The following is a 12,239-nucleotide window of genomic DNA, read 5'->3' as shown; positions in this document are numbered from 1 at the left end:
TTTGTCAGCTCTTTTTAATCTACAAAAGTGGCTGAAATCAGAAAGAAAGAAATGAGGTGGGTCTGTGAACCACTGACAACTGGGGTTGTGTTCCACCCTCTCTTCTTCCTTTTTTTGCCATCACTGTTGGGACTCTAGAGGCATTTAAACTTCCAGTATGAATAACAAATGATCACAGGATGCCATTATCGCAGCTCTATATCTGAGTTAGCGGCTACTCCTGTGCTTGTATGTATTTTTATATTATCTGGTCTCCTGAAGTTTCACAAATGTTCCATTTGTTTCCTTTTGTTTTTCCACATTATTGCATGAAATTATTGAATAAATGGGCCTTTTGTGTATTTTTAACACTGAGGTCAATGAATGTGAAAAATGCAGTCTTCAGAGCTCTGGCATTTTCTCTGTCTTGAGATTGTGTTGTACCTAAAAAAGGCCTTAAAACCTCTAATTCCTTTAATCTCTAAATCCATTTGCTTATTTTTTTTGTCTTTTACCTGATACATGTTCTGCACAAATGTAGTATTGGTCCAATCAGATTTTTTCACACTTCCTGTGACGTTTCACTCACCACATCCTGGTTCTGTCTTCACAACACGCCAACACATCTTCAGTTTTAACGGTTTTCCTGTCAATTTTCACTTCACACTCTGGCATAGGATCAAGTTTCTCACCTCACATGCTAAAGTGTGCACTCCCACGCTGAATAATAAATAATTGTATACCATTATGGTAGACTACTGTCCAATCTGTGGGAAGCCTGTTTACTTCGGTGAGTCTCCCATTTGTTTTGCTTTTGCTCATTTTATTTTTTAGTTTATACGCCTGTCTCCCTCTCTGTGTCTAATGGTAATATATGTCTTGCTCTGTGGAGTTCTTTTGATCTCTTCATGTTTCTGTTTAAGTGGCTTCATCTGAATAGGAAACGAACATAACGACAGAGAAACGTGATATTAATGGCCAAAATATGCATTTAATTCCAACATGATGGAGTAAAGCACAGCTTTGTGCACACTCTGAGAAACTGGAGGATTATTAGTCACATCTGTGCTTTTCTTCTGCACGATGACTCAAAATATCTACTTTAAAAAACATGCTTTGATTTTGATGCTTCAAAGAGAGTTTTTTTTCCGAGGCAGAATAAATTGGAGCTTTTGAATCGCTTTCTCCTACTCATTGAAAGACACGCAAATGCAGGAGCACTTGTAACAACAGGATGTGGGTCCAGCCAAACAAGTCTGTGCGTTGCTCTCTGGATTTCCTCCTCTGGCTTTTGTCTGTAGCTACAAGCCTTTGTTACACGCTGACATCATCACCGCTGTTTTACATGTTTCACCATTTTCACTTGTGATCACATCTACTAGTAGGTTCAAAAAGTCTGATGGACCATGGTCAACTGACCTCCTTTCCCCGTTCACCAGCACCACCCAATTTTGGCCCCTTTGGTGCTGATGAGAGCCACAGCCAGCATTCAGACCATAAATCACCCCAGAATGCTCCATTTAGGAGCAGAAGGGAGGAAAACCATCCAGGTTACCGACAAGTGTGCTACTTCTTTCTTGTGTGCAGCTGAGCGGAAGAGGTCCTTAGGGAGAGACTACCACCCTCTGTGTCTGAAGTGTCAGAAGTGCAGCCGACAGCTCACAGCTGGACAGCATGCTGAGGTAAAAAAAAAGAAAAGAAAAAGAAAGGCGTTTATCAAGAAAATGACACCCTGAATCCATGAATTCAATCATGGAGTTGAGGTTTATGTCATGTAAAATGTGCTGTTATTGTTTCAGCACGATGAGAAGCCGTACTGCTCACACTGCTACCTGATGAGATTTGGTGCACGACGTAGGTGCACTCTCTCTCTCTCTCTCTCTGTCGCTCACACACACACACACACACACACACAGTCATAGTTATTGTCTGAATGTCTTTTCTCTGCCTCTCCTTCAACAGGTAACAGGTGACAGTGTCGTACTCCCTCACGGACAGCAGCCACAGCCTAAATCGACAAATACAGGAAAGCAGAATTGCTGTGAGACCAATATCGAGCAAACCCTCCGCCTTAATTTGCCATTTAGGTCTCTGCGAATTGAATTATTCATTGGTTGCCTTAATCATGGTGCTATGTGTGTGTTTGGTCATGCTTTAATCATAAAAGGGTTCATTTGTAATAAAACAAACATGAAGTATTAATAAATGCATTGTTTTGTTAAAAAGAAAAACAGCACTGCTTTGTGATCAACACTGACAAATGAAATATGTGAGCATGTGAAATGAATCAATTTAGATCTACCTAGAGAAACAGGGGGGAGTAGAGGGGGGGAGAATGGACAAGGGTGAATGCTGCTGGCACTATAAACAAGTTTTTATGACTGGATGCAGGATCTGCTGGCATGGGTGTTACATCATGACACACACACACACACACACACACACACACACACACACACACACACACACACGAGTTAAACACATATGTTTTAACTACACATTACCTAAGTGGCTTTTCATGCATATATCCTTGAACAACCAGGGATCCAGTCATCCGGGGAAGTGATACATTGACAGGAGTGATGGGCAAAGGGAAAATGGGCTGATGGGATTATTTAAACAGCCAGGGAAAAGCTGGCAGAGGGGGACCTGTGTTGCGATAGCACGTCTTTGAACATGTCCATCTCCTCATCCCGTCAGATCCCTCCTTTATCCTCACCTCCCCTTCCATCCTTGCGCACTGTGAGAAAGCCGTTAAGGTCCAACAGCATCACCTACCGGTGCAAAGGTAGATACCCGTGTGGCAGTTGAAAACACCACCTGGGCAATTCGGACACGCTTTGCCAACTGAAATAGAAACTATGGTCTTCCTAAGTTCAAAGCCAGGGGGCTTTGATCATAAAGCAAGCAATTATAGTGAGTGACCTTGAATTACTGATGTGCTATATTGTATTATGCTATTGGCATCACCAGACCTCAAACCTTTAAACCTTTAAAGTATTTCTTATCTTTCCTGTACTCTGGCATCACAACCTCAAGTTTTGTGCCCAACCGCAGTGTTGTGAATAATCCTAAATACCCACAGCCAACCCAGGTCTTGTTAATCGAACTCAGACCCTTCCAAGCACCTGGAATTCTCAAACCTAATATATTAGTCCATAACCTGCTGCCAACAACAGCAAGTTTTCCACCAACGCTCAACATCAAACGTTGGTCCTTCAAGCCGGACTGAATGCAACCCAAGATGCTCATGGGCAAGGCAGCATCAGCCCCCGCAGGGCAGGTTGGCCAGGTTGGATTCCAGACATCCATGCACCCAGCTTCACCAGCTACTGTTTCCCACTGTTGCAGCCATGACAGCAGCAACCTGAGCTGGTCATCCTGCAGCTGTTCATATACCCACAGTAGGTGTGCATGTTACTCTGTTGGTACGCGTCTGTCTTACAGTCTGGGGTCTGTCTTAGGCTGGGAGATATCCACCACCTCAACCAGCGATCCTTCCACCGAGACACCCTCGAACACCCCGCCCCCTCCTTTCCTTTCCTTTCTTTTCCTTTCCTCCACCACTGTCTCCTTCACCCCTGTAACCCCTTACCTTGATAGATCACATGACTGCTGTGATGCCAGCTGGTTGACTGCTCATTTGCATGTGCTTTAGCTTCACTCCCTTATTAGAAAGAAAGGTTGCATTAGAGGTGTTGAGGGGAGAGTAGTAAAAGGGGAGTGTGATGCAGAAGAGGGAGGGATGGTTACTGTGACAATTCAAACAACCGAGATAATCCATCTTCTAAAGGAGATACTGAGAGAAATGAAGGTCAAATTGGCTATTGTGTGTAAGAACTGGGGTTTACCATAAATTCAAACTAATATGCACCCTCTTCAAAATCAGTATGGCCCATGTTTTCGTACACTAAAGTGTAAACAGGCCAATGAGGAGGACCTGCATACAGACAGATTACACCTTTCTACGTCCACAAACGAGTTAGAATTTTGTAATGTAAAAGAAGAATATTATATTTATAATGTAATATTTGACGTCTGAAAGTAATATTTTTAAAAAAAGAGTAAGAATTTTTTAATGTAAAAGAGGAATATTATATTTATAATGTAATATTTGACGTCTGAGAGTAATATATTTTTTTTTTTTTTTAAATCGAAATTTCTTTGGAATCACGTGATCGAGCCTCTTCCGCGAATCACGTGCCTTGGTTTCGCGCATGCGCATTGAATCAACGCGGAAGCGGCCTGAGTGTTTCGGGGGACGTCACTGCTTTCGTTTGAGAGGCTGCGTTTGTGTGTGGAAACGTGAAATGGAAGGGCCACATTTGAGCAGGAGTTTAATTTAATTGACAATATTTTGCAGTCTACGTGTTACCATCCGAGCCGCCATGATGTCAGAATGCGACCCAGCGGAATCCGAGATCAGCGAACCGATGTTGGTCGCCGGAGCCACGGCACAGTCTGTTCCAGAGTGCGCCTCCCCGGACCCGCTGAAGGTCTTATTTGACAGAAATAGGCTGGGTTTGGGGGGCTTGGCGAACCCCGGTGTGGCCGTTCGTATTTCGGACTCTCGCGAAAGCGTCTTGACGGAGCTGGAGACGGACGGCTCCGGGGAAGAGGCGCTCTTGTTGCCGTGTTTAGCCGGAACCGCGTCGTCTCCGCGCGGTGGACGAAACAAGCGGAACAGACACAGCTCATCGTCGGATAAAGACACCCTGGCCTCCCCGGGTAATTGTCTCAATTTTGCAGATGTCGGCAGATACATAAGCAGCTATTGGGCTCATGCGTAGTGAGGAAATACCTCGAGGTTCACGGGAACATCTGTGCTTCAGGTAACAGGACAGTTCCGGTTCTGGAGCTTATTAGGTGCCCTGGGTGTTGTGGGGACAAGGAAATGGGAGGAAAAGGAAGCTATGCAAAGTTAAAAAACCACCTCTGGAGTCTGGATAAAACTTCTCAGGCATTCTTGGGCATGTTAATGGTTTGGAGTCTCCTCCAGTCAGCTGATGGAACAGGCCTGTCACTGTTATCAGGCCCAGATATGAGCTCATTGATTGAGCTGGGACCTTGTCCGCACACATTCACGTGGCATTTACTGAGTCCACGTATCTCCTCAGTCCAGGAACACTCAAAACGGCACAGACTTTAACTTTAACTCGGTAATGGCACCGTATTCTGAAGCTGAAGTATTTTAGCCTGTCTGATATTTTGCCTCGCCAAATATTTGCAGTGTGCAGGTGCTTTGGAAGCATTCGTTCCATAGCGTGCACGCGTAGCCTCAACTCATAGTTGTTGGTGTGTTTCCCACAGTATGTTGTGATAAGAGGTTTTATTAGTAGTGGTAGTAAGAGTTTTATGGTGTCGCAGCTGCTGTGCCATGTTTGAGCACATCATCTCCATGGAAAATTCTAACAACCGCATCATGTGACTCTTTCAGGTGTGTGTTTAACCGGAACCCTCATCTTCTTTAGTCCTGGATGAGGCAGCAGATCATCATTTAGAACCTTCCACCAGCACCTGTGGGGGAACACCAAGGGGTTTCCTAGCCTGTCTGGGGGTGTAATACCTCCATCGTGTCCCTGTTTTGCCCCAGAATGATCCCCCCCCCTCTCTCTTCCTCACTCTTACCTATACGAGTGCATTGGTGCATAAACCCGCTGCACAGTTCCCTCAAATGAACTTCCCAAAGTGCTGCAGTGCCTCGGCCGGACTGAAGCCATTGAGATGGACTTTAAATATGCACAAGGCAAGTCCTCTGTGTAAGCAAACACTGCGGCGGCCAGGTTAATGCTTGGAATGATGAGGCAAAGGGAATGATAGAAAAGTAGAGGGTAAAGAGTCCTGTTTACTAGGTTTAGATTGATGGAAACATTCTTTGGTCCCCATGACAGTTGGATTATTACAGACCTTTATTTCAATACTCTTTATTTGGTGAGTTAAGGAATCAAAGTGGAAAAGCTCAACAACTATTGTGACAGTATCTTAAAAAAGGACGCGATGCATCATGTACGGCTAACTTGCATGCAACTAACTAGCAAAAGTCTACCTAGAGCTCCAAACACAAGCACAATCAAGGCCTAATTTGAGGCTTGCTGATGCCAAAATAAATGTGAGGCTGCTGAAACCATATGTGTGGTGTGATGTGGAAGAGTGTCTTGAAACTCGCGAGGCTTTTTAAAGGTTTTCTCTCGGGTCAGCCGTGTGGCTAACACCACCCTGACACTTAGCTGCTTGCTAAATTAGCCAGTTCTCTGGTCTAATTATTGCACGGTCGCTCCCTTCCTTCGTGTGCGCTCCTGGAGCCCCTACAAGTGAACAGGCGTCAACGCTAACTTTGTTCCTCTTATTTTTCTGTGACAAATGGCACAGTGACTGTTCTTCCTCCCAGAGTCTCCCCCCTCATCCTCCCCCGTCTTTATTGGGACAGATTCAGAGCATATGGAGCCTTTGTGAGCTGAGGCAACAGCCCGGTTTGATGAGGAGGTAGATGGCTTCCTGTCACATGACTGGCCCTTCATCAAAGGGACAGTAGACAACGCGCGTTCTTCTGACGGCGGTTCGAGTCTGGATATTGTTTAGAGCTTTAACACAAAGAGGAGCTTTATTTTGTCCTCTCTTCACAGCACAAATGTTGAAGTCTTTTCTCATGGTTCTTCTCACCTAGATTTGAACCTCGACTGGTCTTTCTAACCACAGATAACTGCCCCTCGCACCTGACTTCACCCAGTGCATGCTGGGTAAAGGTCTGGCCTGGGTAATGACCCTGAGCGGGGTTAGCAGCTTAGAGGTGCGCTGACAGATAGATTATTTGAGGGATTAAGAGATTTAAGGCCAATAAATGGGTCCTTAATTTCCTCCGAAGCTGAGAGCAAAATATTTTTCCCGTCTCACCCATTTGATTAAAGTGAGCCGGTCAAACTTCAGGGAGAAATAAGCTGGGGAAAAGTGTCCGATTGTCTGGTGGAGCGGGTCAATCATCAGTAGTTCTGCACCTTAATGTTTTCCTCTTTGTCTTCTAGGTGCCAACTGTGGTGACTTCAACTATTTTCCCGATGATCCTGAATTTGCAGACATTATCCAAAGGGCAGAACAAGCCATCGAGAGCGGCGTCTTTCCAGAGCGGATTTCTCAAGGATCCAGTGGGAGCTACTTTGTCAAAGATGCAAAAGGGGTGAGGAAAACAAGACCTTTGTCTTTCGCCTTTTATCCCGTCAGGCTAAACCTTTCCTAAGCTAAATTATGCTAACTTTCAGTCATTTAGCTAATTGTTAGGATAGCCTACATGCATGTTAGCATCGCATTAGCAACTTACAGATATTGTTCTCTGACTTCTTAGCAGCATCTCTGTCACTCTATGTTACATCAGGATGTTTTAAAGCTTGTCTCCTCATGGAATAATAAGCTGTCTGCATTCAACATCGTTGGCGTGTTTTTCATTGCCCTTTTATTTTAATCTTTCATGCAGAAAATCATCGGAGTCTTCAAGCCAAAATCGGAGGAGCCTTACGGACACTTGAACCCCAAATGGACCAAATATTTTCACAAGGTAGCGAGAGTGGTGTGTTTTTATCTGTGTGAGAATAAAAACGTATAAACACCTGTGGGGTAACAGTCTTTCCCTTGCTGCCCCCGCTGCCCTTATCGCACCGTCTCTCCAGCTGTGCTGCCCTTGTTGCTTTGGACGGGGCTGCTTGTTGCCTAACCAGGGTTATCTCTCTGAGGCTGCTGCCTCATTGGTTGACACCAAACTGGGCCTGGGAGTGGTGCCAAGAACCAAGGTAAAGGCTGTCAAAGTTCTTTCTTTGTTTCTGTGGCACGTTTTCCAAGTTCCCTGTGGTGTTAAAAAGCTTCCACTGTTCCTAACAGGTGGTGTACCTGGCCAGCGAGACATTCCACTATAGTGCCATTGATCGAGCCAAGTCGAGAGGGAAGAAATATGCCTTAGAGAAAGTGCCCAAGGTGGGACGTCGCTTCCACAGAGTGGGCCTGCCACCCAAGGTAAGACTCTGCTTCAGACTGTTTGGCCTGGGACCCTGAAACCCTGAAAGCTTTTCTCTGTTGCTCCTCACTCAGGGACAGTAAGATCAGATTGTTTTGGGGTTTGAAATATCAGCTTTCCCTTCCAGGTGGGCTCTTTTCAACTGTTCGTGGAGGGCTACCACGAGGCGGACCACTGGCTGCGGCGGTTCGAGGCCGAGCCCCTGCCGGAGAACACCAGGAAGCAGCTGCAGTCGCAGTTCGAGCGGCTGGTGGTGCTGGACTATGTTATTAGAAACACAGGTGAGGGCGTGTCGCTGTTGACATTCGGGAGAGTGTCGACCAAACTGTCATTTCCCGGATTCATCTCCCGTTTCCTCTGTCAGATCGAGGGAACGACAACTGGCTGATCAAGTATGAAAAACAAGGAGGTGGCGAAGGTCAAGAAAAGGTAAAGCTCAACGAAGGCTCTCGCCAGCCCTTCTGCTCTGTGTGCCTTTAATTAGGTAATAGAACTGAGTGGAATATGGGGGTGGAGACCAGTTGACCTGGCGAACTGGTGCCTGGGCGGGACTGGGAGCCACCTGGTTGTTATGGGTCCGGCTCCAGTTCAGTTAGGAAGCGCTGACACCAGTTAACTGACTGGGCGGTGATGTGGACGAGTGGTCAGGGGGCCAGTTTAGCCGTTGGTGATCCGTCAGTCAGTAGTGCTGCCATGGTGACATCTGCGACCTTCTCTCCTCTCATTATAGGATGCAGAGTGGCCCGAGAGCTGTTCGGAGTCCTGCATCAAGATCGCAGCCATTGACAATGGCCTGGCCTTCCCCTTTAAACACCCCGATGAATGGAGAGCCTGTACGTACCTGCCCCCCCCCCCCACTCTTTCTTATCTACATTCTTTATATACACTCAGAGATGCAGGCAGCTGGATTTGAATGCTTTTCCTCAATCCAACCAGCATCAAGTCATGGATTCATTTAATTAATTCCATAATAACCTTTGCTATTAGACGGCCTCCGTTCTATTACTGTATAAATCAAACGTCCAGGATGTCAGAAACAGCCTGAAGACACGCTGGAGGAGTGGACAGTGCGGGCTCGGCTGTCGTTAAGGTGTATCTCTTCATCCTCTTCAGATCCCTTCCACTGGGCCTGGCTCCCCCAGGCCAAAGTGGCCTTCTCCCAGGAGACCAGAGATCTGGTGCTGTCCCGCCTGTCCGACATGAACTTTGTGCAGGACCTGTGCGAGGACCTCTACGAGCTGTTTAAGGTACACGCCGGCGCTCTGCTCTACTCCTCTGTGTGGGTGTGAATGACCGTGACCCCCCCAGCAGAGGAACATGTTGCTTAAACTGGCTGTTTTTGTTTTCCTCAGAGGGACAAAGGCTTTGACAAAACCATGTTCGAGAGACAGATGTCTGTTATGAGGGGACAGGTGAGTGTGTCCCTCTTTTATGTTCATGCCTTTTGTGTGTCGCCTCACTCTCCTCTCTATTGCTCGTAACCCCCCCCCCCCACCCACCCACCCAGGCCTCTGTTGGTTTTCCCTGTTGAGTTTCATAAGAATAGTAATTTTCCTCAGGTGGAACACTGCAACCATCTTGAATAAGGACAAAAAAGACCATTTGTAACTGAAAGTAATCCAGGAACATTTAAAAATGCTAAAATATGGAAATGTCTTTTGATGTTAGCCGCATATTTTCAAAAGGTTTGTGATAACGGATCCGTTAATGTGGTTCCGTATTCGGGCTTGATAACGAGTGTTTTTAAAGAGACGTTGGTCTCCGTCCCCAGGTGTTGAACCTGATCCAGGCGCTGAAGGACGGGAAGAGCCCCATCCAGCTGGTGCAGATGCCCCGGGTGGTGGTGGAGCGCCGCTCCGGAGGGCAGGGGCGCGTGGTCACCCTCGGCAACGCCTTCACACAAACCTTTCACTGCAAGCAGCCGTTTTTCTCCTCTTGGTAGTCGGACACGCGCGGGGAGGGGCGGACATTTGAAACATCAAGGGCGTTACCGTGGCAATAGAAGAAGAAAGGCTGGCGTTTTTGCCTTGGAGAAGACTGGGAGCAGCATCTTCCTGAGGCCTGAGCACACCGGTCCTCCTGGTCGGACCTGCTCAGACGTCAGCGGTGGTTTCTGGTTAGATTTATTTCACCCAGCTGTCGGCTGTGACTGGGCTAATGGCCAAAGAACAAGCACTCGCAAACCACGTAGTCACGCACCTCCGGTCCAGAAATGATTCACGGGATACGAAGGGAGTTTTCCAAAAACCACATATGCTTATAGGATCTATAGTTGGGAATGTTTGACTCTTCCTCAACGGGCTGAAACCACAGTGTTAGTTTTCAGCGTCCTCACCCCTCACTGCCAAACTCTGATTGTGGAAGGAGCTTTAAAAAATGCCTCCTTCCCTAAATCCTCACTGAAGCCGTTCGAATTTTTGAAACTTGAATCTGACTCCTGGAGGGGGAGAACCACAGGTTGAATGTAATCTGTTTACGATTTCTATCCACCTTTTTTGCTCCTGAACATTTCATCCCCGAATGCCATCGGAAACACGACCTTTTTCTGTAACAATGAATGTATTTGCTGTTATACTCGTATTTATTTACTAGTGAGAAGCTTTCATTGGGACGGGGGGGGGGGGGGGGGGGGGGCGGTACGGTACACCTGATTTCAGGACAATATTTCACTGGTTCAATAATGTCGTGTTTTCTTATGTATGCATCTGAAACTTTTTATTCCAAACGCGATGATTGTATGGCAGAAGTTGTATATTTAACAAGAAACGACAAAATAAAATCTGGGATTTGGATCTGTGGCTCATTTATAGCCCGATGACCTCGGTGAACCCAGCGTTGGCGCCTCAGGTCAGTGAGCAAGTCAGCGTTGCCATGCGGACGCATACAAACATATGCATAATTTACCTGCTCTCATTAAAGCCTGCGCTTGCATGTGCGTACCAAGCACGTGCAGCAGCACATGTCCACCCACTTCCTCTGCAGTGGGCTGTGCTCCGCCATGACAGGAAGGCCGTGGTGGGAGGTGAGCGGTGCGATGCGGCGGGCAGGAAAACGCCAAAAGAAGCATCGGAGCATTCGCGCCACTTTGTAATTATTCTTAGTAACATTTCGCGCCGGTGTTTCACGGCCGAACGCTGTGTGTTTCACACCTTAGACACAGCAGAAAGGAAGCCAAGCATGGCTTCATGTAGAGGAGCCACAACAGGATAAATGCTACATAGATATCGAGATGGGAAGATGGAGAAATGGGGGAGTTGTTGGGGGAGAAGGAGAGTTTATTTTATTTATCCACAACACATGCTTTGTGTGTAAAGGTGGGCCATTATCTGCATTTAGATGGAACAAAGGAGTCACTACTGAGACGCCTGGCTGTGATGGTGGTGTGTGTCCACCAGATGGCGCTTTAATGCAGGTCCCGCCGGGCTCTTCCTCTCTGTCTATATATAACTGTGGTTTGAAGACCTCAGATGTTTGAGTACGTGGAGAAGAAGAAGAAGAAAGAGAGAGCAATGAAGAGGGAGAGTCACTCTGACTCAATGCTGGTTGGGAGGCTGTAATAACCCGTTGGTTAACCTCTGGTCTCTGAGCAAGGCTTTGCTACTTCTGTCCTCATGGATGCTGCCGATCTTCCCTCGTGGCACACTTATGCATTTCAGCCCTCGAGTCAGGTCTTGGGTGTTCTTAGTCCCCGATTAATAATGTACATATACCTGCATTCATGTCAACACCTCTCACATGCTGGAACACACATTTTTGCTTGTTTACTTGTGTGTTCTGTCTCCTCCATCCATGGATCCCCTCCCAAACTCCCTTTATTACTCTCTGCATGCTCTCCCACAGTGTTGGTGTTCAGGGGTGACCTGGGTGCCCTGGCAAATGCTTTTACCTTCACAGGTGAATTACCAAATATTTCTGTCACTCAGGACGCAGGACAGGACAGAGAAGAACAATAATGCTGCCCAACTCCCCACTTCAGAGCGAGCAAAGCCCCAAAACAAAGTGTAAAATGCTGCCCAGTAGCAACCTCCCCCCACATCCACCCCATCTGACCCCTGGGAGGCATCACCCCCTCCCTTCCTCCCACACACGCCACCACCAGGACAGATGCCAAACTAAGACTCGAGCAACAGTGTGTTGGACAAGGTGAGGGGGCACCACTGAAGACAGCGGTCAGGGGGTGCACAGCAAACACAAGGGCAAAGGTTTAACGTGTGTTTGGAACGGGGGGGAGGACAGAAAATAATGACCTGAATAGTGACCT

The 12,239-nt window shown here is 46.9% G+C and overlaps 2 protein-coding genes across 2 annotated transcripts; both read left to right on the top strand.

The window, feature by feature from the left end:
- Positions 1-637: 637 nt before the first annotated feature.
- Positions 638-2,204, top strand: LOC115253294 (cysteine-rich protein 1). Its single transcript, XM_029850933.1, has 4 exons — positions 638-769; positions 1,567-1,661; positions 1,779-1,833; positions 1,942-2,204. The coding sequence occupies exons 1-4, from the start codon at positions 727-729 to the stop codon at positions 1,950-1,952; spliced, it is 204 nt and encodes a 67-aa protein (XP_029706793.1). The 5' UTR covers positions 638-726; the 3' UTR covers positions 1,953-2,204.
- A 2,005-nt stretch (positions 2,205-4,209) lies between these two features.
- Positions 4,210-10,771, top strand: pi4k2b (phosphatidylinositol 4-kinase type 2 beta). The gene is made up of 11 exons (XM_003972607.3): positions 4,210-4,707; positions 6,999-7,150; positions 7,445-7,525; positions 7,638-7,757; positions 7,846-7,977; positions 8,106-8,259; positions 8,343-8,407; positions 8,709-8,811; positions 9,092-9,225; positions 9,331-9,390; positions 9,750-10,771. Exons 1-11 carry the CDS (start codon positions 4,368-4,370, stop codon positions 9,918-9,920), a joined length of 1,512 nt encoding a protein of 503 aa, XP_003972656.2. The 5' UTR covers positions 4,210-4,367; the 3' UTR covers positions 9,921-10,771.
- Positions 10,772-12,239: the final 1,468 nt, after the last annotated feature.

Source organism: Takifugu rubripes, chromosome 17 (assembly GCF_901000725.2).
Source record: "Takifugu rubripes chromosome 17, fTakRub1.2, whole genome shotgun sequence".
NCBI classification, from domain to species: domain Eukaryota; kingdom Metazoa; phylum Chordata; class Actinopteri; order Tetraodontiformes; family Tetraodontidae; genus Takifugu; species Takifugu rubripes.
Note: the sequence above shows the minus strand (reverse complement) of the source record. Positions and strands in the feature narration are given on the sequence as shown.